Here is a 26,977-nt window from a genome sequence, read left to right on the forward strand (position 1 = left end):
TGCGTGCCCAGACTTGGAACAAAGACTGCAAAAACATAATACATATGTACAGGCTTGTTTTTTTGTTGTCGTTGGACTGCTCCCAAAGATTAAGCCCACCGCTGCTGATGCCCCACAATTGCCCTTCCTTTCCGCATCCGAAATTATCTTCTCATTTCAACGCATTCAAGTAAATTTCCCCCCATTTGATTTAATCACAGTTTTGTCAAGCTGCGTTTAACTTTCTAGATCCATCAAGAAGTCACTGAAGTGACTGTGGTGGGCCACAGCAACAAAAGCAACAGGCAACTTTTTCAATGCCAATTGGTTGCAGCAACAACAGCTGCAATGGCAAGCAACTATTACATTAGACCGACCATAAACCATGATGGCCAAAACGGCCCCCCCTCCGGAGACAAGCATGGGGTTGCTGGTGGAAATTTTCAATTGAAAATAATTTTTGCTGCTTGTCTGACCCGACATTGGCGCTTTATTTGACCCCATTCTGCTACTTCTGGAACTGCACTTCCCCTGGAACGATCCGGCAAATAGAGTTTAGATCCCATACGACTGCTTCAGGGTTCTCGAACTCCACTTTATAGAGCAGTTTTTGATGTGTGTCGCCTTGGTTCCGGAATCCAGAGCGCGTTTACAGCCATTCTTCTCACGCCCAGCTCTGGGCCCCAGTGGCTGACCTTTTTACGGTTGTTTTGTTCGTTTTAGGTCTGTTTTCGTTTATGGGTCCCCGGTGTGGGTTTTGTAATACGGTTACAGTTCATTTTTTTAATTTCAGTTTTGGGTTAAGAGCGAAGAGAGAGAGAGAGAGACAGAAAGCGAGAGAGGCATTCATTGACTTCCCGCTCTGCTTGCAGCGGCCGCCAAAGTGACAGATCAGATCCTGACACACATATCCAATAACCAAAGCCACTGACCATAGGGTTCTCCAGTTCCTGCACTCTAGCACTCGTTTCGACAACAATTGTCAGAAACGAACTCGGCCCAGAAACTGCTATGCTACCACTATGTAAGGCCCCAGCTTGTTGACTCATGTAGAGCGCTACAAACAACATAATTATTGTACATATTATGAGCCAGATGTGAGTGTATATGGGAGGTGTTTGCAGCCAACACACTGAAACTGCAATGCCCTAAGCTCTTTGTTAATTTCCAAAGCATGTAAAATTTATGCTATCCAAACTAGTTTGAAATACAATTTATATAAATATGTTCCTTGGGTTCGTGCATAAGTATTGCGAGTAGAAATTCTCTCCTTGATGAAGATCATCCATCCAGTTGCTGGTTCTTATACTAAACAGAAAATACCTTGAGCGTATTGACAGTTGTCTGTTCTTTAAAAAGCAACTCACAAAAAACCAGAACACCAACCTCCTAGCATAGTCAATCAACTTCCATCAGAGATGGAGCAAAAAAAAATAAAACAGAAATAATTAAAGAAAAAACTGCGATACAATGCGGAGCAAGACCGAAACCAGTTTAGGTGGAGTATGCATGGTTCCCCCCCAAGATGGATGGATGGATGGATGGATGGACGGTTGTATGGAAGCGGCCCCCAGTAAGAGCGAGAGTGTAAGACAATAAAGCAGCTCAAGAACACTCGATTGCAAGTGTATACCAAAGAGTGGAAACTGGAAACTGGAGATGCTAGAATTCCATGCGGATGCCCCACAAATGATCAAGGAAGACCCCGCGGAACCCGTCCTTCCTTCCTCATTATTAGTGACCATTAAGAAACAAAAGCCTAAAGAGATTGATCTTCAGCGGAAGCACGGAAGTTTCGCTCTTTGGCGAAGGAAACACCCAGAAACACAAGCCAGAAAAAGTTAGTTACGCCTGGTTAGGCCACCATCTGAAAGCTCAATTTGGTAAATGGCCAAACAGTAGCCACTAGACAGCGACGTACATAAACTAGAGACCACGCAACATCGGCATTACGGGAAGGTGGGCCTGGGCCTCTTCAATGCAGCTTGGGGCCGGAGCTGTAGCTGTAGCTGAAGCTGAAGCTTGAGATGGCCACGAAGAACAATGGGGCCAAAAGGGGTGCTCGCTCATCTTCACTTTGGCCCGGTCGGTCGGTCGGGCCACTTGAGGCGCCCATTGTGCATGTTATTCTGTGAGGGAGAGTGGGGGCGAGTGCAAGGGGTAGCCTATGGGGTCTGGCTATGTTTTGGCTTAGTATCACGCACTAGACCCGTCCGTCTGTGTCTATGTCTGTCTATTTCCTTTCCTTCCATACCGGTCGCTCGCTGTCATCTTCTTTGCATTGTTATTGCGGTTTCTTGGGTGCCCATTTGTATACACTTCCGAAGAGAACCATAATTTTTATGAGCACGATGAGCAGTTACCATCTACGAAATCAAAAATATGCTGAAGTTTCCTTTGTTTTGCTAATCGAGCATCCAAGATCATAATACTTTATCGCATTACTTACATAGGAACGATCGCTCCAAAGATCATTTAACCCAACCCAGTCAAGTCTTCTAAAATCAAAGTTAATTCTTCAATAAATAGCAGACAGAAATAGAAGATCGTGCAAGGTGTATAACCATCTTCGGCCCCTAAATTTAGACTTCCTTTCTTGTGGTTGTTTGTTTGAGTTCTTGTTGCTTTGCCGTTGTATGTAAATTTTTCATTTAAATATGTACACATGTAGATATGTGCATGCATACATACTCGCATGCACATCGTGGTTTTTGGAGGTCCGCCTCCCCCTACACCCATTCTTAGGGCCACCCATGCGAAGCTACGCTCGGTTCGGCTTCATTGTTGCTCACTTGGCCGCTTTCGTAAGTCAGTCTCAATGAAAATCCAACGTCAAAGAGCATGAGCTTATAAACAAAGCGAATGTGTGTCGGCTAAGAGCGAATTTGAAAGAGAGTTAAGATATTGTGCTCTTAAAAGTTAAAACAGTTCAAAGAGACAGACAGGCAGAGAGAGCACAGGTAAAACTCTACAGAGTTGTCGGGTGCCTGCAATATACGCCAGTAAAAATTATATACATACTAAATATAAGTCTCTTTGGAAACTTGTTCATATTTTAGTACGACTCTATTTAATTTTTGAATTAATCTCATTTATTAAAGATTTAGTCTTAGAAATTACAGCTAAAATATAAATAAGTAAAATGCAGCTAAGCATTGCTAAAATTAAATGAAATCGTATTTCTAACAGAATATCAACAATAACAATTCAAAATAAAACAATACCTAGATAACGAATAAATTATCTCTTATCTGCTAGATTGCACATTTAGGACCAACCGCTTATCGCAGTTACCTTGTAACCAATAATACACTCGTAGTTACTTCATTATACGAATCTAATATCATGTGCCATGCACTCGACAGCTCTAAGCCGGAACTAGCTACGGGCTCTCTCTCTGCCTCTGCAAACTTAAGAGAGTCTCCGGCGAAGTTGCATGACATAACTATTGTAGGTACGGGACAACACAGGGAGTGTTCTTTTTTCGAGCTACCAAATTTTAACAGTAATTGTGGAAAGCCAATCAGTCTTTGAATAAGTTTTTTCAAACTTAGTTTAGACATTTCAACGGCACAGACTAAAGCCATGCATTCAATGACGCAAAGAACGAGAGAGCGAACAGCAGAGAGGACAACTTAGGCAAGCGAAGAGCGAGAAAAACGCACTTACTGTAGTTATACCATGCGTTGTTGGTTGTTGTTGCCAAGCTACGAAGTTTACCCCAACGAAGGTGCTTCGCTGTCGCTGTCGCTCGTCGCTTGGTTACTCATTTGTTTTGCCAATTTTCGTAGCATTCTGGCCAACAGCGGAGCAACGCGCGATTCAGTTAAAACCGAACTTTCGCGCCAGTCAGTCGTTACCAGCACGCCCACGCGTCGTTCGTTGTCCAACAAAGTCGACACCAGGCATTGTGCTTGGCTAAAGAAAGCCACAAAAATCGTAACCAGAGAACCGAACCGAAACGGAGCGGAGCGGAGCGAAGCAAAGCGAGCCAAACCGAGAGCTGAGCTGGGCCTCACGAAGCGCGCGTTACACGGTATCGGGCAACGGAGAATCGGAAGTTGTTCTGTTTTGCAGTAGAGCGTTCGTCGTGACCGAGGTTTCTGCCCCCTACCTACCAAACATATTTACCCATCTACTGTATGTACATATGTACATATATAGTAGAAAAAAAAACCCAAACTGAATTTAATTTGCGAAAGTGGAAACTATCTCTCGAATACTTTCCGTTTTGCGAGAATTAATTAGAGTAAATCCCATGCAAAGCGCGCGTTTATTTTGTTGTTTTGTCAATAATATGCCAAAGTCGGACCAAAATCTGACATATATTACGGAAATGCACACAAAAAACGGTTGTTGTTGTGTCTGTGTGTATTTGTGAACTGTGTGCTTGTGTTGCTAACCAAAAACAAACAAAAAATAAACGAAAATGAAAACCTAAACTACAACTGCAACAGCTAATATACACAATATATACATATGTATAAATGTTGGCCAAAATCGTAGCTTTAGGCGTGCTATATATTTGGCTTAAACAACAAAGTGGCTGTTGCTGTGTTGCTGCCAACTGCACCAGACCGTGAAGTGCTTGCCAAATGAATTTTCTATTTACAAAATTCGAAACTGTGAAATAAATATAAAACAGTTAGAAATTTTTACAACATTTAAACTGTTGAGATGGATATTACTGAGGACTTTAGCCCCACCAAATTGCTCTATTGACGTGACAAGCGTGCTGAAATTGTGCCTGCAGCTCCCCCATTATACCTCCATGCACCTGTATATAGCACACTGATCCTAGGTGGCTGGGCTTAACACAAGGCAGTACTAAATATTCACTCTAAAACACCAACAATACTTTTAGTAAATTATTTCTTCAACCATACCCATTGCTGATACTGGCTCTAATCCAATAGACTTTAACTGTAACAATACAAACATTCCCCTAACAAATGTTCCAGCCCTTAAGCAGTGGGAATTCCCCAACATTCTTGAAACCATAACAAACCCCACTTATAGTTTTTGGAATGGAAAGCCAACCCCTTAGAGCAGATACCCAAAACGCATGGAGCTTAACTAAATACGGGCTAAACAGAAATTCCATTTTATATTAACCCTCTTGCTTAACAGTGTAGTTACTTATATGTCATCACCATTGCACACCCCAGCTCCTGAGACAGCCCCTGTCCCACACCTAACCCTACCGAAATTCAAGTAACTGAAAACGTGCTTGCCAATGCTCAACGTGACTAGCGCTCCTTTTGGCTTTAAGCCCAGTTAATGTGCTCAAAGCGATTGTTAGCCACCACCTCCCTCGCCCTCTCCCTCTCTCTTGTACAAACTATAAGCATATCCCCCCCTAACTATACGAATGCTAGTTCTCATTAAGGCTATGTACCTACTCGTATATCTAACCCGTATTCAAACTGCAGCTAAGATCGTCGTTCGTGGGTGTTGGAATCACTCAAATCGTAGCTAAATCTCGACCTATGCTGGGCTGCATTTGGGGGCAGCTGCTGCCCATGGAAATATGTTTGGTACTGAGTCCATCATCGTCTTGCCACACCACCAACAACAACATCTACAACTACTACTGCAACAACAACACCAACAAAGTCATCTGAATACCTAACCTTCAAATAAAAAGCGATCAAAATAACACCCCAGGAAATCTACATAAATCTAAACTAAAATCCAAAAAAAAAAACAAAAAAAAAACAGAAACAAATCGTTTTACATCTAACTCTAACTTTGACTCTTTGACTCGCTGTGTGTGTGTGTGTGTGTGTGTGTGTTATGTCTGTTTGCTTGGTTTCTTGTTGCTCGTAATACACCACCACCCTGCCTGCCTGCCCGCCTGCCCGCTAACGATCATGCATAAACCAAAGCTAGGTAATGCTATAACTGCTGCCGCCATTGCCTCATCTATATCGACCAACAACAACAACAGCAGCAGCAGCAGCAGCAAATCGAAACGGGCACGTCAATTCAGCAAGCCATCAGCATTGATTGGCGGGGGAGGAGCGTCGGCTAGCGAATCCGTCTACAACCATCATTCGTCACTAATTGGGGACTCAATTGATTTAGAACATTACATCAGCGCCATGGAGGCTCGACGACATGACAACGAGCCGGATGTGTGGGCCCAACTCCAGCAGAAGGAGTCGGATATCCTGCTCGCCGCCGAGCTGGGCAAGGCGCTGCTCGAGAAGAACGAGGAGCTTGTCAAGCAGCAGGAGAAACTCATTGAGGATTATTCAGCCAAAATTGAGGTGAGTTAATGTCCGTTTTTTTTTTTTGGGAATGAAATGCTCTCCCAGCCCAGAGAGTGCACAGCTTTAGTAGCCAAAGTTTTACCAATTTAAATTGATTCCTTTGCCAATTTTTGATGTGATGTCTTTTACTTTTGAGGCTCTTGTAGGCCCTGCCATTAAAAAATAGCCTTTAATTGAGTAATTTTGATTGACTCACCGGGCGATTTGCATTGATGATCACAGACATATGGCTTCACTAGCCCATAGATATATTATACATGCATGACCTCTCCACAACGCATTGCTCATATTCCCAGAACGGGAATTAAATTATTCATTTTGATATTGATTTTTTGTTACTGTTGAATACCACACACCTGTGACCCTTTGGCACCAGTCTACCAATGCAGCTCACAACTATAAGTAAACCCAACTGCTGTCCACTGCAATTGAGCGGGGGCGAGGCGGGCGCACCATTAAATATTTAGACAAACAAAAGCGGCTGGGGACTGTGGCCTGACTGTCATGTCATGGGTCCCAAACGGGTCCCTGGACGATGACAAATGTGCGCAGTAAACTACTGAACTATATATACTATATCACGTAAGGCTATCGATTTTTTTTTTGTTCGAACATCAACACTCTCTGAAACAGTAAAATTAATGTGGAAAATTGTTGCAGCTTTTTTCTTTCTTTCTTAAGTTTACTTTTCCACATGAGTTTTATCAGGCACTTACCTGATAGCGGGGCCTGATAGTCTGTTCATAACACCTCAAAAAATGCCAAAGTTTTGTTCTGTCTGCTGGCCGACCTTGAACCGGGTGTGGGTGGGGCTGCGGTTGGTTGCTTCGCACCTGTTCATACACCCTGAAATACTCGAACGCTAGAATGCCAATAGAAAGAAATAGAAATTACCGATAGGCAAACAAACACAAACAAACACCAGCACCAGCTATCACACGAAGTGAAGTTCAAGCCAGGGCTCAAGTTCGGGGACGTTCATTAGCATATTACTACCACCAATTTTCTCTGTCTAACCAACTTCCTATCCCTCACAGCAGATAGTTGGGCTAATGTACTTTTGTTGACCGAACCCACAATGTTTTCTTATCAATTACATTCATTGGCTGCGTTCCTCGCTCGTTCCACCTCCTACGACAATTAATGGAAATTCAATGGAGGGAACCGAAAGGTAAACGGACTACCAGGAAATGCCTGCAGTGGAGGTGGGGTACCACCAGATGGTGTCAGTAACCCAAACAGAGGACACAGCAATGCGTTGAACTTGAATCCACTTTTCTGTACAGCGTACATATTTTTCTTATTCACGTAGTTGTGGTAGTTGGGGGCTTAGTCACTCAAACAGAGTTTTGTATTTTCCTGCGTGACTTCATCTTCATTTGGAAATGAAAGTGCGAAGGCCAATTGCTGGGGCTGTCCGCGTAATATCCTGCAAAATGATGTCAGTGGGGGACCAAAAACGATGGCTTTAACTAGTGTAAATATTTATAATCTGGCAAGGTTTAGTATATTATTTTAAGCTAAGCTCTTTTCCAATTATCCTGGGATCATCATGGAATGAAGCATTCAAAACAAAACCATTAATTTGATTGCTTACTTTTTCATTCAAATTCCCCAAATACTTGTCGTACAATTCCCATGTTCCATTTTCCATTAACAAACGGTCCACTTTGGCCTAATGAAATAAACCATGCGCCAAAGGTCAGCCAATTGTCATTTAAATTATTTGGTTTTCCATTCCATTATGATCTCTCCCTCTCTCTCTCATTCTATTTGTCGTGTGACTGGCTCATAAATCCCTTGGATTTTGTCACCTTGACTTTACCTTATGGTCTGTGGTCGGTCTTTGGCTATAGCAAGTGACGCGGCCACAACATATTCGTTTGTTTCGCTTTAACTCACTTTTATTCGCGTGTTTTTGGCAATATGCAAAATTGTGCTAGTCTATCTAATTAATTTCTTCAACGTTTTGGAGCCCTCAATGTCACTCCTGTGTCCCCAGCCAGTTGTGTGTGGTCAGCCAGGCCCATCTACATACACACCGATTAGTAGCAGGCCCAGTCTATATGGCTGACTGACGTAATTAGACTGGTGGTGCGGTGGTTCGTCGGTTGCTCTGTTGGTCTGTTGTAGGTGTTTTTGGCTTTGGCTATGACTTTAGTTGTAGTTTTAGTTGTTGTCGATGTGGTCCGAAGCTCGCCCATTTTTTTTGTTTTTGTGTTGCTTTTTGCGGTCTGTTGAAGCGTGTGTGCCAATTTACGAGCATTGGCTTTTTATTTTTAGCCGCGATTTGGGATTTGTTTTTGCATTAACTTTTATATGCCACCATACTATAATATTGTTCTGTGCCCGACTCTCGTATGCTAATTAACCCAGAGAGGCCTTGGGCATATGGAGCATAGATTTGGTCATTCGAAGGGTTCTTGGGGCTGTTCGAGTAAGCCACTGAGGTTAGCCCTTTAGTGGCTCAGAGCTTATAAAGGTTCGGGATTCACTATAAAGATTTATAAACAAAATCCCACACAATTCGTTCTCTTCAATATCAGTTGGATCGGCTTAAGATCTATATATAGAATACGCCGCTCGCTCTGAATCATTTGTCTCTGTTGTCTTTGTGCTCCAACATTCTCCAACAATATTGTGAGCCATTTATGTCGCTTTTCCAAGCCTACAACAAGAGTACTATGTGTAGTATCTAGTTCACAGACAATCACCCCGAATAGCACCCAACTGTTGACCATTGTCTGGCTACCAAAACGTGTTTGCTACGCCCAAGTCCAACTCTAAACTCGCTTTAAGGAGGGGAACAATTGAGCGGGGGGAAAATGAAATCTATTGGAACCAGACATCCCATTGTAGTTTATTTTAAATCGCTCGTTTATCACGATCTACCAATTGTTGCCATTTACTGCTTGAGAAATTTATACCCAAACTTCGACTTAAAAGTGTTGCAAATGGCAACCGAAAATAAAATATATAATTTGCTATGTGGGCGTCTGTGCTACGGTTACGGGGTATTTAAATTTAAATTCAAATCTTTGTTGGCCTTTTCGAAAGTCTACGCCCCTGACTCTGTACCCCTCTCACTCTGAATTTAATTTAATTGCTTTAATAATTTGTTTACTCTTGCAGAAGGCATTTATAAAATATGTCAGAAGTGTGTACTGCCGAAATTTTTCATAATTTCTTATTTAATGCATTGGTCGATCATCGGATCCCTGTATTATATAGCCATTAAGGTATCGATTTATTAATCACCGAAGTGTATATAATCTTCGCTGCAAAGCCAAAGATATTTTTCATACTGGTTTTGAGTTTGATTTATATTTATATATCCGTAGCCTGGCATTGGTTTAACTGGTTTTTGTGTAATTTATTTAACTGCTCTCAGTAGAACGGCAAAGAGACAATTGATTGCAATTTGTTCTTTGTATCAATTACGATATTAAACTGAAAACTCTCAGCCGTTTTTCCCCTCTCCCCTCTGTGAACAAAGAATGGAAAGCTAATGAAAAGGTAATTCCATTTAAACGTTCTCTGATTGGCCTTGATGGGTGGCTTGATTGCTTAAGTCTTTCTCTGAACAGGATATGGTTGAGTATAAGTTATAGAAAATGGAAGTGAAGAGCTATAATTTATGTTTTAATCAGAGGAAGTTCCCCCAATAAAGGAATGTATAATGGTTTCTCCAAGAATCGAATGTCTACTGTATCTTAAGATTTCTGTTAGTTGCTCAAATGATACCTGTGTATTAGTAGGCAATCATAATTTCATTTCAAATTAATCTGAAATTATCATTTCCTGCAAGCGATAATATACTCCGTACAAGTTTAATGGATAATGTGCAATCGCATACACTTCATATCTTCAGTTATCTTCGCGTTTCTTCCGCCTTTCGATCGAGTCTCACGCCCACACACCGCCCAACAACTCACTCGACTGACCATGCCGACAGTGGGGGCGTTTCTGTTGAGGCGCCCAAGAACAGAGCACATTATGCTTATGTATGGTGTTGCCTCTCAATCGAATCCACCTACTGGACACCTAGTGCCTCCAAAGGTTAGATAACCGAAACGCGTTCTACATACAAAAGCTGGTGTAGGGGGGTCTCAAGTGCTTACCAAAAGTAAATTTTATATACGAATATATAAAAACTCTCCTCACGTCCACAAGCCAGTTTTTTTTTTTTTTTGAGTTTAGGTGAAGTCATCAACACATTGTGGTTGCTGGTTTCAACGATTTATCGACTGCAAAAAAAAAGAAAAACAAATTTCAAAATCAACTAATTTGCATGCGAATAATACGGGCTATATATACGCACACATATTCCTACATACATATGTATATGTATATCGTGTCCATCTCATTTGGTGCTAAAACCAGTTTGATCCATCCCCAAAACACAGTGCTGCGTGTAATCTTCTTTAGCCATTGATGAGTCAGAGACCTGAGACGAGACCGACATTCGAGACCCGAGAGCCGAGACTGAGTGGAGCTCATTGGGGACGGACTTGCTGATTTACCGGCTGTAAGCCTTTCTTCAAGTACCCACTGGCCTCTTCTCCTCTTAGCCCGATTCGCTGTACGCGTATGCAAATTCCTTCACTTCACGCCACAGAACTTTGCTGGATTGTTTCGTTCTTAGGTTAGGTTTTTGGCTGTGTTATGATCGATCTGGGGTATGGCTATGCGTATGACCCTTCGTGGTAGGAAATTGAGGTCATTCGACATAGTTTTGCCATGTTTATTATTGGACATTAGCCAGCAACGTCGACCCATTTGTATTCGCATTTGCTTTTGGCCAGTAATAGCATTTCTTTTTCGATTTATGGATGGAATGGATGACTGCTTCGTTTCCCACTTCTTCTTGCTTGCTGGCTCGTACTCGTACCCTCTGCTACCTTCTTCCATTCCATGTTGTTCCACGACAAATTACTTTCCTTATTGGTCAGTTTGCCTCATTTCTCACTTCTCCACTGCTCCTCCCCGTTCCGCGCTTTTTTGTTTGCTGGTGTCATAGGGGGGAAATTGAGTTTTTAATGCGGATTTTCCGGGTGGGCACGGTACGTACCCTTTTGTTTTCCATATGCCTGGTAATGAGCTTTATGGGCAAAGTATTGGTGCCTCATTGCAGAAAACTGTTTCAAGCGGGGCTTGAACTGGTCTTTGTAATGGTCCGAGTGTAAATATGGCTCCCGGAGAGTTCTTATTTGCGTAATTTGGACATAAATGTATTTTTTGTGCTCTGGCCATGTGTTTTATCGGCAAGTGTTGCTCAACTCTGCGCATCAGCTGTGGAGTGGCGTGGCAGTGCTGGTAAACATCCTTAAGATGCACAAAAACTTAACTTGAATTAGAAATAAGTGGGCCATGGTTCAAATCTTACTGGGGATAGGATTTTTGTAATCTATTTTTCTTTTAAATAATTAAAATATCGTAACAACATTATCCTTTATTTTAAAAGTTTCTGTACAATCTACTGCCGAATTCTTATATTCTATTAAATTGATCTGCCAGTCTTTCGACACCCCATGGCGCTGAGCTTTAAGTTCTCTTCTAGTGACTGCCACAAAATACTTTCAAAATCTCATCTGAGAATACTCGTATACTTAATATTTTTTGTTCACGCTTTTTTATTGTGCATGTAGCTGTGGCCATGGCTTGATGGTCAGTTATTAACTTCAATTTGATTGTCACAGTCTTTGGCTGATTAAATTGCCTGTCTTGGGCCAAGATGGGAGGTGGCGGCCTTCAGGCTTGATTCACGATCGGCTAACTATAGATTGATGTACTAATGGGGGCTTGCAGGAAGCGAATAGAGAGCAAATTATATTTAATATTCGTCTGAGTTTTACATAATCGATTTGGCGATCCCCTTATTCATCATCTTAATCGTATAGCGTCTTGGAGTCCGTGAACCAACGGCATTCATCGGCCGTCACTGTCAAAGACCATTGATGTGAAAATTATGCTTAATAAGTATACACAAATTAATAAGAGTAACTGCAAAGGAAATAATTCGATACGTACCGGGTCGGACAAGTAAATTATTACCCAGCAAACGATCGCCTGACTTTGACTTTGGCTAGGGCTTTGGAAAGAGAGAGGATTCTCAGGTTGGAAGCTTGTGGCAGTTTGTGGCATCTTCCAACAGCCCATTGTTGTTGTAAGACAATCACACAATCCTACAGACAAGTACCGTATGTACCGATGTTGCATGTACATATGTACATATATAATTTTATAAAAATTCATTTTTTGTTGTTGTGCCCCTCTGTCCCTACAGACAAACACACACACACACCAAACAGACACACAGAGAAATATGTTTTAATGAATTGCTGAAGGTGAAAGCATTTTCACTTTCCAAAAGCAATTTTCGGTGTCAAAGCGATGCTTGGGAACAATAGAAACCGACTTGATAATGTCGCCAAAGTCTCCCAGCTCTACCTTGAATATTTTATAGTTGGAGTTTATTTATGTGAATGATGATATATGATATTATATCTGAAATATCTGGATGGTTTATTTGCGGATTCCCCAAGAATACATTGACTAAATTGCAATATGCAATTCGAATGATGAATTTATGTATGCATAACCAATCGTTGAGTACTCGATGGTTGAGTGAGTATTTGCCTTGAAGCAAAACCAATACTTGCCCTTTTCTTTGGCAGCTGACTCATTGACAATTAATTAACAATATCTGTCCACATATGTACATACATATGAGAGTACCCAGTCCCTGTTCTGTCATATCTCACATACATATGTATACAGATATCTACATACATACATATACATATATCTGTGCGTGTGTATACATTGCTAATTGGCCAGCTTTCATTGCAATAATAAAAATATATATATGCATGAATACGAGTATATACACATTTTTTTTTGTGACTAAGAGCCTGAAAACGAATCGGCCAATTGGCGAATTTCAAATGCCAATACAAATGCAAATAAATATACAGAAAATAGTCATGTCTATATGGCCATCGAACGTTAGCATGATGACAATAATAGACGATTTCACAAAATACGATACTCGTAATACCCAGAGGCTGAACCCCGCATCCGAAATCCAAAGGCTGAGCCCCGCTGAAGGGGCAAAAAACTTTTCCAGAGACTCACGCAAATCAGATAACGAATTCGAGTGTCGGCCAAAGTGGCATAAACAATGTGCCCCCTCGAGCTCTGCTCCTCTGCCTCAGTGGGTTGGTGGAAACGGCAGGGGGGGACCCGTGCCAATGACAGTAATTTATGCACCCAACGAAACGTTCGATTCAAATGACTAAACTATAACTAGGACTGGGGAATTGTTAATTGCGAAAACTGGCTGATATGTACAATGTTATCTATCGCAGAGAGATATGAGAGCCAAGGAGAGAGAGATAGATAAGTTCTAGGGATAAACCGCAAATGTGTCAGAGAAGTAGGGCATATTTTGATAAATGTTTTGTTAATGGGGGGCGGTATACGAAAAGTCTCTTGGGACGGGTTACAGTTATCCGCCTGAGAACAATGGTCGACGATACATGCACTTTTCCATTAAATGTGGAATTTAGCTCTATTAATAAGAATATGTATGTACATACATACATTCCATATAGTAAAGATTAAAAACGATAAGATGGTTGTAAGTTATAATTTATGTACATTTATGTATGTATGTAACACATACACTCCCAAGGTCACCATTGACTGCAACGATTAAAAGGCAATTAAATGGCCAATTAACAGATCATCAACAGATCAACACATCCAAATGCTTTGGTACTGATGAACCTTGCAGATCTTGCACAATCGCATCAACGCACGAACGAACGAACAAACGAACGAGCCACCCGTAAGCCGCATTAAACAATGATGAACATCAGCAAAGATCGAATTTTACCAATGTGTTGGCTGGTGACTCAGAGGACAGACAGGGACAGGTAAACGATCGCTCCACTGAGCATGCGCAACGCCAAGCACAGACAGAGACAGAGAGATCGGGTAGAGATCGGTATAGAGAGCGCAAAAGAGAGGGATAAATAACAGTTGAAATAGAAACACTTTAAGCTGCAATCGAAACGGTTTTTGTCTTTGATTTTTTTTTTTTTGTCTTTTGCAAGTGTGCTGTGTGTGTTTGTGTTTTTGCAAGTGCTATTGTTATGTAACGGCTCTTTCGGCTTAACAGTACTTTTATTCGCATTTGTTGTGCATTTTTGGTGATTCACACTGGGGGTATTCGGCGACTTATTTTGTTTTCATTTCAAGCCTATTATTATATTTTTAAAATTATTGGATTTTTGTTTTTTCAGCACCCAAATAAGAACAATCATTCAACGTTAAAGAAATGTTCTTTCTTCTTGATTAAGGTCGTACCTCGCTTCGAAATATATCGTATAGTGGAGTACCCCTCACGTTTCCATGCATTTCTGTGTCTCTTGTTTTTCCTGGCACCTACATACATATACTCATACATTGCCGTTGCAATTAGCGGCTCGCTCCTCTGCTCCATTGTTTGCGTAAATGTTTCACCCACATTCGTATGAAGCGCTCTCTCTCCCCGTCACTTGGATGTAGATGGTCCCAGGAAACCATTTAGCATTGCAGCCTGAGAACTAAGTCGCTTGTCACTTTGTCTTGGGGCACTACCACTCCAATTTATTTTTAACTGGATAAAAGGTACGAGCAGCAGTACATACATACATACATAGCTCTTGCAAGCTGATATTGCAGCCTGTACCGAACATCATGTAAGCGCAGGCTGTTTGAGTTATGGACAGATTGCCTCATACTTTGTTTCCTTATCTGTTTGTAGAGCTCGCGCTCCCTCTTTTTCTTTGCTGGAGCTGTAAGGTTTTGGAAAACAACGAAACACTTACAAATTAATTGCGACAACATGCGCGGCGTATTTTTCTGTGACTAGGAACTGTTTGGAAGCATTTTATCCTAATGAAAATCAGAGTTAAAAGTTTCTCTTTATAAAATCTGTTGTCTCCATTGGAATTTCCACTTGAAATTCCCTTGCGTTTTTAAAGTCTTTCAAGCTGGTCTTTAATTCGTCACCGAGGACTTCTTATTAGCGAAATTTTGCAATTAATGTATTATTTTTGTGTGTTTCTCGCCCAGTGTTGCTCAACCCTGCACATCGAGTGTGGCGTGGCTTTAGTAAAGTGTTAGTAAACATCCTTAAGATGCACAAACTTCTAATAGTTCAAATCTTAGTCAGGATAGGATTTTTGCATTCATTTTTGTTACAAATATGTAACTGGAATTATCAGTAAATTATCAGATTATGTTCATGTTGCATTAAATTCTTAGAATAATTATCTTAACAGTGTTGAACAGTTTTCCAAACAATCTCCCGTAGTTTTCTTATAGCCAATTTACCTGCCAGTCTCTCGGCACCCCATGGCGCTGAGCATTAAGTTCTCGTCTGGTGGCTACCACAATCGAACGACAGTTCAAGTGCTGCTTCGGGTATTGACAATTTTACACCTATTCAGCGTGTCCAGCCTTTCCGGCTGCCTGCAAATGCTTGCAGTGCCGTCTTATGGTGGTGCCATCACATCTTCTCCCAGTAGTTAGATGTTGGTTTGGTGAAGTTTTCAAGCTATTCGCTGCTGCGGGTCAACCTCTCTGCCTCTCGCATAATTCTCCTGAAGCTGGTCAATGGGAGTGGAAAAGGAATTTGGATGGATGGAGTATTCTCTTCGCAGTCAGGAGTTGTTTGGCGATCTCACGAAGCCCTCAATAACAAGAAAAAAATGTAACAAAAAAATAGAAAAACTATGTAAAATGAATAAAAAAAAAGAAATTTTTTTGTCTTTTTAAAAATCTAGAATATTTTTTAATATTTCCAGATTTTCTGAGAAATACTTGCGCTTTTACAACCTCTATGTTAGCATCAATTAATCAATATTTATTGACTTTGGATCTAAATTGTGCCACAAAACAAAAATATTTAATATCCACTCGTTTTTACAACAGGGAAACACACAAGCAAAGCCAAAGACACAAGAATAGCAATAAAACATGTCTTCCCCATACTTCCCCATAATTAGCCCATAAATATAAAGATTTTTCAACAGTGAGAAGCAAGCCAACAGCAGACCCAGAGCTAGAGCCACAGATACAGTCAAGGAATTATATGGAAATAATCTTGTAGTAAATGTTTGAGCCATTGTTCTTGGGCTGACGGTTGCTCTTAGCCTGAGCTCATCATCCACAGTAGCCGGGGAGTCATAATCTTAAATCTCCAACCAGTTACCCTCGGAGCAACCATCATTATGGAAAGGAGCGGGGGGCACTACATTTATTCTCTTTTGAAGACCCTGAAATGACCGCTTGGCTGGCTCTGACTTGATGGCTTGATGGTCTGTTTGGAAATCTTTTTTTCTGTATATTTTCTTTATATTTGTTATATAGTTATTTGTTGTAGTTAATCATACTGAGTATAACTAAAAGATTAATGACACCATTGAAAAACATCTGTCATGCAACTAGGAAGTTTTTGTGCTTCAAAAATATACATTTATTTATTTTTAAATATGTATTTTTATTCATTTTCGGAGAAAGTTCTCATTTTTGGGTGTGTTTCAAGTTAATTAACATCTGAATAGGAAGTGAAAGATTTATCAGGAGAGGTTGGAGCAGGAAATATACATATCTGATATACTTTAAGATAGGTTTTAATTTTCTACCATCGCTTTTGGATCTTCGTTGCCCCATTATTTTTAGATTAATCAATGTTGAGCGTATTTAAAATGAAATCAATCAACTTTAACAGATTTTCCAGCACAAATTAAAACCTTTTTTGATGGCACTCATAGCAACTGTTTATAAAAATTCTCCTTTGTCTGGTTCGGAGTTCATTTACTTGCGTACAGTGATAATTGTTTTTATATATAGCCCAGCATTTTTTATATATATTCATTTTTTGGTTAATAATAATTTTCGCAATGTTTTTTTTTTATTGTTGGCCGCGCGCGTCATTAGCGGAGGCAGCATAATTAAAAACCTCTTAGCCGGCAGCTATTGGGGGGGGGTCTTAGCGAGGTGTGGGCTGGGTAGACAAAAGAATTGTGGCTTAAAAACAACAGACGGAAAATTGTGTAAACAACTGAGGAAATAACATCGAAAAAACATGTTGTCTCTTGTTTGGAAATATTTAATGAGATGACGAACAATTAGAATGTGAAGATTTGCAGACTTGTTGGTGGATTTGGTCATGAAGATATTTACAGTACAGAAACTATGTAAAATTCGTATAAATAGGACAGCTCTACTGACAGACTGGAATACTAATTCCTCACATAAAAGCGATTGTAGAAGCTGTATTTATTTTGCAATTTTTTTTAATACTTATTTCATTCTACATATTTTTCCATCTTCTTTCAATGAGCTCTGTGAGCGCTTAATGCGCAACGGTGACTAATTGTTAAAGCCCTCTCTGTAGGCACCTTCAGCCTGGCCCAACCCCTAAGCACCAACATTCTTCTCCTCAGCCACATTTGATGTCTGTTCCTCAGACTTTTCTCTTTTTTTGTGTAAGCTTTGTTGACTCGACAAGAGATCGGCCAAACAGAAAGTCAAAAGCCCACTCACTGTCATACCCAGAGAAAGATAATGTATCTCTAGCAGCCATACACATACCCTGCCTGCCTGCCTGCCTGCCCCATTTCGTCGTCTCATCGTCTCAGATGTGTGCGCATGCGCAGTGGGCGTCACATTTTGCCGCAAGTACGAGTATTTATGGCCTAATAATTTTGCTCCTCCACACTACACAATCTGGATCTACCTCGTAGCAGTGAATTTCGATGCATTTCCACAACTGATTACCTCATTCCCGTTGCAGAACTACATACAAATGTACGAGAATAGTCTGTCATATTCCACCAGCTATCTGTTGTGCCTTATCAGAGGAAGAGGCGATAAGTTTTCCACTTCATTTTGGCCATGTTTCGCTTGTGTCGGCGATAAGATAATAGCAAAACGAGAGACAAGTGCAGCGATTTTGATTCTCCCCCAGTAATGGCAGTGAGTCATTCCAATGGGGACTGGAAAGGCATATGTATACATATCCAAATATTTGGCAAACAAAAACTTAAAGACTTGTTAATTAATCATAGTTACCGTTTCCGAGTTTAGTTGCTTTTCATGTCACATTTAAGGTGCCGCCAAAATTGCAACATTTAAAGTTTATTTCTGTCTGTCGCATGGTCACATGTCTTTCTCTGTCGCCGCCGCTTGTTTGTCTCGCCAATCAAAACCAACCCACTAAAATGGCAATCACCTGAGGCCAGAGCTCCCCCCCTCATCTTGAGTTCGGTTTAATTAACTGTCTCTTGAAATCTTTTTCATCTTTGAGGCATTCCAAAACAAACCGAAAAAAAAACCCCGAGATATAAACGAAATTTGCTTGCCCAATTCTCTGGTGTTTTCACAATTTCCTCAACACTGGGACGGGTATGGTATATGCCTGAAAATCGGTACGAAAAATTGTCAATGCCAAACATGTGAAATTACAGACGGTGAATGTCGATTTCTTTACATTTTACTTTGAAATTAGAGGGTTTTGGGTTGGGGTTGAGTCTTGGGGCATGATGTTGCAAAAATCTGTTGGTGCAAAAAAACTGGAGCAGAAAATGTCTGGCAGTATATTGCAATGTTTGTCGGGACTTAAAATATTATTAGCTTAAGAGGTTTTGTGGTTCGAATAAATCAAACACTCCATTAAAATTACATGAAATGGGATTATTTCTGGCTATTTCTATGAGATATAGTACTGATTATTTATAGTTAAAGATTTGGGCAAGCGGTAAGAAATATTTTACTCACAGCTCTGCACAAAGTTATTAATTTAGTTGGTAAAAGTTTATCGTACTCGAAATAATAATTGGAAAATACCTTTAAGCGTGGTTAAATCCTAATAATATACATATGTATGTACATATACAAAATATATTTAATATATACAAGTCTCCAAGAAAAACCTTTCCTCATCCCATTAAGTATGTTTCGATACAGACTTTACCAATCTTCCCAATCTTTGATGGAATTTCAATTCTGCATTCGAGCGGATCAAAAGCCAAACAGTACCTACGATGATGAAATATGTAGTACCGTCCCCCAATAAGCCCTGCAATTTTTGTCATCCCTTTGCCACTCACCATGACCAACTTTCAGAGGTCTTCGTTTGTTTGGTACCCCGTACTGCCACATCCAAATCCAAGGGCAGTCGAAATTGCATTGCCTGTCTGCCAAGCAACTCAAAACCAAACCACACCAAACGCTACCGCAGCGAACTGAACAATGGCAAAGATCAGCCTTTTGCCTTATTGTGGCATTATTTTGTTTATTATTATAGTTACTCGTACTATTTTTGCTACTTCTTTTGGCGGCTCTTTACCATTGGGAGGAGGCAGGCAGAGCCTCTGACTGTCAGTCAACTGTGGAGCAAAGGTTCCAAGGGGTGCCACGCCCATTGTTGACTGCGGCATGACCTTAGGCGCATAAACAAACTTTTGGGCCACAAGACACACACATACACACAGAACTGGATTGTTGGACTTGGTGTAAAATTTTTTTATGACTTCAAAGTTTAAATTGTGGGCCATAAAATGCATGTGGCTGGAAGGGTCAATGATATTCTCTGGTGCATTGCCAATGAATTCCGAGAATTTCGGTTCCGGGTGACAGTAGAGATGATAAAGGGATCCAAAACATAGCTGGAGACTGCATTAAAAAATCTACCCAATTCTAGCAGGATTCGATTGCAGTCGTCTTTTTTCCGCTTTCCCATAATGGTTTGGTGTGTGACAATTAAATTGCTGAATGCTCAACAGTGCCTTACAATTGAATTGATTTATTGTTTGATTGCTATCCGATTGCAGTGTGGCGAAACCCAGACTAATTACAGCATTTCACACTCCAAATGGCTGCTCTGCTCTGCTCTCTCTCTCTCGCTCTTCTTTGCCAAGAGTGTTGCAATAAATTAGCTAAAACAACGGGGAGACTTTTCACAAGACGCTTCCCCCGTTTGCCGCCGCTGCTGCTGCTGCTGATATCAGCGATCATTAATCGGTCTCTCTATTTAAATGAGCTGAAATTAGTTAAAATTTGTGTGGCTAAACGAGCAATTTGCATAATTTGTGCGCTACATTTTGTTGTGTTGTGTCGTGTTGTATTGTGCATGCCAATAAAATGCAATATGCCATTAACAATTAAAACTGTAATTGTGGAAAACTCTTGAGAAAACTGAAAGTTGAACGTTTTTCCACGCCGTTTCGCTGCAACGAAATGCAGCTGTTTGATCTATGACCAAAGAGGAGGAAAATGCTGCCAAAGACTTGTGGTAAATGCGTTTGGGGAATGTTGCAACTGCAACAGATACGGCTTGTGTATCCTCCCTGCCTATACCATGGTCAAGGCTACACGATGAATACGTATGAACTGGTTCGGGAAGCGTGAACAATAAATATTATTTTTTTTAGAAATTAATTAAAAGTACAATTCGGTCTGCGGCCGAATGATATGATATGAATGGCCGGCCACATCTTACATAGATACAAAGAAACATTGGGCGATTACTTTTGCGCCTTGGAGCTTGAAGAAATTCAAACTGAACTAACAAATTAACAAAATAACTTTTTTTGGTTTTTATTTTTGATTTGACTAATGTTGGGCTTGGGCTTCTAGGCTTCTATACGCAAAGGATATCTATACTATCGACTGTAATGGTGATAGTTACATTGCTTAACCAATTCTAGCTCTCAACCCAACCTGGTTACGGGATAAGTCTGATTGAAAATGTAATTGAAAGGGTCCTATAAAAGTGGTAAAATATTCGAATTCGAAACGCTATAAAGATGACAGCAGCATGCGCCTGTTCCATTGCCTTTGTGCACAGAATTTAGCAATTCAAATTTCAACCGAAGGTTTATTTATAGTATTACGTCGCTTAGGTAATACCCATTCATTTGACCTTCGAAACCATAGTCTTTTTTTTCTACTACTGCCACAAGACGAGAGCCAGAGACAGAGCCGGAGCCGGAGCTGGAGAGCCTTGTCAACTCATCGGCGGCTCTGTGCACAAAGCTCATTCAAGTGAGTCATTTCTCGGCTCTTGTCCCGCCTCTGGCACGATTCTAGCCAGGCCAACGTGACTGTGCCAGCAATGTAGCTAATTATTTTCAAAATAATTATCGAATGCATTTTGCAGCTATGGCGGCACGCTGCTTTCAACACCCCACTTATCAGTGCAGCAGAGGGGCAACCATTCCACCTGATGATGGCTTTAAACACTTGAAAAAGACAAGCAATATTCTGCAATACAAATGTTGGCAATTTCAAAGATTTTGGAGTGGAAATTAGTCAGCAATTATGGCACCACAATACATGTCGATTGAGTAGAGTTTTCAAAGGGTATATCTGCCCCAAGAGTGGGGTACGAAACCAAAATAGCATGCAGCATGTCCCAGATATGTTTCTGAACTGCACTCCACTCTTTGTCGTTTTATTTGAATGTAATGTAAATGAAATCAGCATAAATAAATTTCCTATTTCTTATTCGACTGTCATTAGGCAGAGGGCGTGGCGTTTGCATAAGTGCACTCAAACGTATGTACATAAATGCAAGTGCCTTCCTGCAATACGGTGCGCCACATTGATGAGTCACTGGGGGCATGCACCTGCCGCTCGTCGTTTTGTTTTGCTTGGGATGTCACCTAAGCGTGTCAATTGCCTTTGGCATTTCCTGCACAAAAATTTCGCTGCACAAATATTTATAATTTTCATACCTACAAAAAACAAATGACAGAAAATCAACAACAATTCCAACTCCTCTGTGCTCTGGTGTGCTCCCTGGTTGGTTGGCAGGAAAGTGGGTCGAGTTACGTCGCATTTGAATAAGAAACCACCACAGCAGAAACAGTGACAACTAACCAAATACCAGATACCTGGTATGGGGGGGGGGACTGCCTCCAGTGTTTACAAAGATCGAGATGGGGCGGCTACCATACAGAGTGATCATGCAATGCACTGCAATGTAATTAGCTATGAAAGAAAACGAGATCCGAACACACACACATAAATACGTAATAAAATTAACGCAAAAACAAAACACGGCTTGTCCATCGTGAAATTGGAGGCTGATTTTGTTGCGTATTTTGTTTTCCTACAATTAAAGTCTGCCACATGATTTTGCTTTGAATATGTGAACTCATTTTCTGTGTGGCGGCCGGCGGCGGCTGCTGTGGCGGTGGCTGCTGGCTGATGGCCACTTCCGTTGTTGGTCTGGGCTGGTGGTGCTGCTGCCTGTGGTGGTGGTGCTACCATCATCAACACATTTCATTGAGCGTGAAATAGAAACAGAGAAAGTATGTACAATAATTGTATTTCTGTTTCTCTGTCGCTGGCATTGCAATTGTTTTTTTTTTCTTTTTTCTTATTAAAGTTTTCCATTGTCTGGGCCGGCTGGCTGCTGTTGCAGTTTTCCTTTTGATTTGTGCTTGCCTTGCAGCGACTCTTGTGGTTTTTTGGCTCCATGCAGTTAGTTTATGCAAATTGCTCGCCATTTTATTTAAGCTTTTCATTTACAGTTTTGTCGCTCCACTTTATTAGGTTTCTGCTTATTTTCTGTTTTGTTTTGTTTTTTGTCTGATACTCGATGTTGACTTCTCAGATTTATTGCCAGCTAGTGATTTTTCTTAGCCCTCTACGTGTTGGCTATGGGTCTTCCGCCTTCGTGTGGAGTGAGGGTGAGTGGTGGGGTAGTGTCGCCCGATAAAGAAGCTGCAATTGGATTTGCGGCGGCAACACCCGTGTTTGCACGGGCGCAGGGCCCTGCAACTGCTTGCAAATTGAAGGTCCAATTATCGATTAAACTTTGCATGCAATTTTCAATGTCTCCGCAAACCTTGATCCAAAAAGGTCGGCATATAAAAAAAAGCCAAGCGCCTCGACCCAACAGACACACGAGAGACATACGCGCCTGCCTGCCTGTCAATTATGCAAATTAGCTGCTACCGCCGTTTCTCACATCAAGATGGGTAGCACTGGTATTGATCGACTATCGTTCCAAGCAAGATCTATCGATGTTTGCTCCCCTCCCTTCCACTTCTTTGGCCAGCTGATGGGCTTTTAATTTTATTTTTGTTTTTTGTTTTTGTGTGTGTTCGTTTCTGCACACCGCCGCTTTCTGCATCTGGCGCTGCTTAACAAAAGAGAAGAAGTGAAAATTCAATTGCATTTTAATTCGAGTGGGAATTTATTGCTTTGGATGCGATGCCACATGGCTCTGCTGTGTTGGCTGTTGGCCTGTTGTTGGTGTCAAGAGCCGTTGGCATTGTTTGGCGTTAGTTTCCCCAGTTTTATTAGGAGTTTTGCGGCACAGTGGCCACACTGTGGCCAAACTGATGCAAAACCGCAGACAAAGCGGGCGGCGGGTCGCAATTAAATAAATTAAGTGAGGGGGAGGAGTGCTGGTGGCAGTGGCAGAGCCAGCTCTTCGGCCAAGCTGCCGCAAAACTGAAAATGCAAATAACTAAGCAGCTAAACAATTAGCCGTCGAGAGCGATGAGAGCCGCTGCCGCGTTAACCTTGCGGTTTGCCTGCTACGTGCACATTGTTTGCCTTACTTTCATTGTCTCTTGCCTTGCACAATTGACAATAGCTACGTCATAGAACTAACAATAGTGGTGTCACATTGGTGCAGTGCAGCAGTTTCTAATTAACTTTCATTTGTTGCCCTTTGCAGAAACTTGAACAGGAGAAGCATATGCTGCGCCAGAAGCTGGCCATTGCCGAGGACGAGAGCGACCAGCGTGTGCTGGAGCTGCAGTCCGATCTCAACGAGCTGAAGGAGAAGCTACAGACCCAGGACACGGCCATTCGGCAGGCAGAGAAGGAGAAGACCATTCTGATTGACGAGCTGCAGCACCAGAATACACGGCTAACCGAGCAGATACAGGAGGCCCATGCTACCGAACTAAAACTCAGCGCACAGATACAGGAGCTAAAGGATCAGTATCACTACAGGAACAGCAGCCTGCAGGTTAGTAGGAGGAGGAAATGAGACAATCTAAAGCCCTACAGCCCTTAACTTATGCCGAATCTGTTTGCCAGGACCATGTCAACAGCCTGGAGTCCATCAAAACCGAACTCAACCTCACCACCGGCAAGCGGCAGGAGCTGGAACGTCGCCTGCAGCACGCCCAGGAGGAGAAGGAGAGCCTCACCTCATCGCTGGAGGAGGCCTCCGATAGAATACACATGCTGGAGCGACACGCGCGCGAGCAGGAAACAAAATTAGAGGTGAGCCAATAGAAGAAACTAAACAAAAAAGAAAAGAAAATAAAATAAAAGAAAGAAAGGGGGACAACAAATCAGAATTGGCTTTATCACGTCCCAGCAGCGAAATCGTGATCAGTTTGGAGTTGACTGAAGATTATTTATGAGCCAAAAGCACCCACTGCGCAGTTTTTCAAGTGCCTGAAAGCCTTATCGTCTCCAAGGCAAAGAACAGAACTTTCTTTTTGCTCTTTTTTTTCCCAGTACAGATTAAACTCCATTCTATAAATATTAACGAACTTTGATGTGCATTCACACTTACTTATGTATGTTTGTATATTTTTTATTTACAGACCACCTTGCAGGCGTTGGAACGCTCCCAGCGAGAGAACAATGTCCTTAGCGAACGCTTGGGCGCCGTAAGTTCTGACCTTCTACCTCCACAGTCACATGAACTAACCAACCATTAAGCGTTACTAACCCCCAACTAAATTCTCCAAAATGTTCCATGGAAATTAACCAACTCTCATCCCAGCTACAGAGCAACAGAATCGAACAGAATACTAACTCACTTTCAAATCCCCACCTCATACCTGCAGGACACTAGCTCCAGCATGCCTGGAAAAAAGAGTCTGCAATTTGAAATGGAGTGCGACGACGACGATGGCAGCTATACGGAAACGGGAAAGCCCAATCATATGTGGGTGGAGGCACGCTCCGTCTACATACAAATCAAGTCCCTGGTGGACTCGCTGAAAGTGAGCCATGACGATGACTCAGGTGGGTACCAGAAACGTCAATTCCATCCTCTGCACATCATTTAACAGCATTTTGTTGGGCATAGGTCTCAACTCTGACATATCGCTGGAACTGGAGTCCATGGACAACACGATCTCGAGCACAGAGCGCAATGATAGCGGGCACATGGCCATTGACTTCCGACAGGGTATGCTCTCGGCCATGTCGGATGAACTGACGCGTCTGCTGCTCAACCTGGATGCGGGCAACTTCAAGAAGATGCTGGACCAGACACGTAACCTTGTTCTGGAGCAGGAGGATGAGATAAAGCGCAGCCATCAGCTGATACAGCAACTGGAGGCTAAGGTGACGGTGACCGATGTAGAGCTGCAGAATGTGAAGGAAGAGCGCGATCAGGCACGCGGGGATCTGGAGGACGATACGAATCGGGATGAGCTGCTGACGAAGGCTCAAACGGAGCGCGATGCGGCCAACGGGCGACGCACCAAGGCCGAGGTGGAGCTGGCCAGGACCCGTGTCGAACTGATGCAGGCCAACAGCCAGCTGCTGGAGTCCATCCAGCAGAAGGTTGAGCTCTCGCAGCAGCTGGAGCAGTGGCAGATGGATATGCATGAGCTGATCGACGAGCAGATGCGCTCCAAGCTGATCAACAATCGTCGTGCCCTGGCCACAGAGACGGCCTCCACGCCTCCGCCCAGCAGCAGTGCAGCAGCCAACCTGGCCAAGCGCGTGTCCAGCTACAAGCTCTGGAGTTTATTTCAGCGGTAATTGGACAAACCTGAAGACGCGCTGGAAGGTCTATGCAACTCTCATATTCTTAATGTAGAGAGTGCAGTGAATAAGCTATATATTTTTAATATTTATACACACAACCAACCACACACACAAAAGGAGAGCCCAGGCATAGACATAGACATAGAAATCTATCGGTATCTGTATCTGTATTTATATTGTATGTACTTGATTGATTGTTATTCGTATGTAAATTGAAGCAGCATCGCATCGCCCTTCTTCTGTTCGTAGTGAAATCTGTCTAATTACGCTTTATTAATTTTAAAAAAATCTTACCACATACTATTCGATATGATTACTATACGATAATTATTATAATTGTAACCGTACTCTCGTACCTATGTTTAGACACAAATCGTGTATGCTCTCTCTTCCTCCCTCTGAATCTATCTATCCCCGTTTTAGTTTATCCCGATTCCTTCTTAACTGTTAACTGATAATCAAAAATGAAAACATATCGCGCCTTTTTGTTCGCGGGCTTTAAAAGCTCGTTTACGTTTACACATTTTGCCTTTGATGAATCGCAACATTTTCCCTTGAGACAACAGGGTATAGAGGATGGAACTGTGGCGATACATCAGAAACTGTACGTAAGCAAATCTAAGTGTAAGTGAAGCATTTATGTTATAGCAGATACTATGAATATGTGTATGTATTTTTCATACTGGCAACTGAAAAGAGCGCAGCTGATAATTGAAACTGTGCAACAGACAAAACTTGCCTTAATGAACGGACAATGAAACGGAAAGTTGAACATTTTAGATTGTTTAATTAACATAACTTACCAATAAACAAATAAATATACCGATATATTCAGAAATAAGATACGCATTTCATGGAACTATCAATTTCCCCCTCTACAGAGTTTTTTCGTATACTTATTAGGG

General features: G+C 41.6%; 1 protein-coding gene across 4 annotated transcripts; it reads left to right on the top strand.

Annotated features, from left to right (window-relative positions):
* Nucleotides 1-3,791: 3,791 nt before the first annotated feature.
* On the top strand, nt 3,792-26,879 carry LOC111070638 (bicaudal D-related protein homolog). 4 transcript variants are annotated; one of them, XM_022361320.2, is made up of 7 exons: nt 3,792-4,078; nt 5,412-6,251; nt 24,007-24,303; nt 24,375-24,563; nt 24,893-24,958; nt 25,139-25,319; nt 25,384-26,879. In XM_022361320.2, the coding sequence occupies exons 2-7, from the start codon at nt 5,853-5,855 to the stop codon at nt 26,064-26,066; spliced, it is 1,815 nt and encodes a 604-aa protein (XP_022217012.2). In that variant the 5' UTR covers nt 3,792-4,078; nt 5,412-5,852; the 3' UTR covers nt 26,067-26,879. The 4 variants fall into 4 exon arrangements, with proteins under 4 accessions (XP_022217012.2, XP_022217013.1, XP_022217015.1 ...); XM_022361321.2 differs by having other exon boundaries at nt 3,793-4,078; nt 6,067-6,251; nt 25,384-26,877; XM_022361323.2 differs by lacking the exons at nt 3,792-4,078; nt 5,412-6,251 and adding an exon at nt 22,964-23,008 and having other exon boundaries at nt 25,384-26,877.
* Nucleotides 26,880-26,977: the final 98 nt, after the last annotated feature.

Source organism: Drosophila obscura, unplaced genomic scaffold, assembly GCF_018151105.1.
Source record: "Drosophila obscura isolate BZ-5 IFL unplaced genomic scaffold, ASM1815110v1 contig_1, whole genome shotgun sequence".
Classification (NCBI taxonomy): Eukaryota; Metazoa; Arthropoda; class Insecta; order Diptera; family Drosophilidae; genus Drosophila; species Drosophila obscura.

Coding starts and splice junctions, on each gene's coding strand:
- LOC111070638 (XM_022361320.2), top strand. CDS start 5,853: ATGCATAAACCAAAGCTAGGTAATGCTATAACTGCTGCCGCCATTGCC. Junction 24,564..24,892: donor AGCAGGAAACAAAATTAGAG/GTGAGCCAATAG, acceptor TTTTATTTACAG/ACCACCTTGCAGGCGTTGGA. Junction 25,320..25,383: donor GAGCCATGACGATGACTCAG/GTGGGTACCAGA, acceptor TGTTGGGCATAG/GTCTCAACTCTGACATATCG.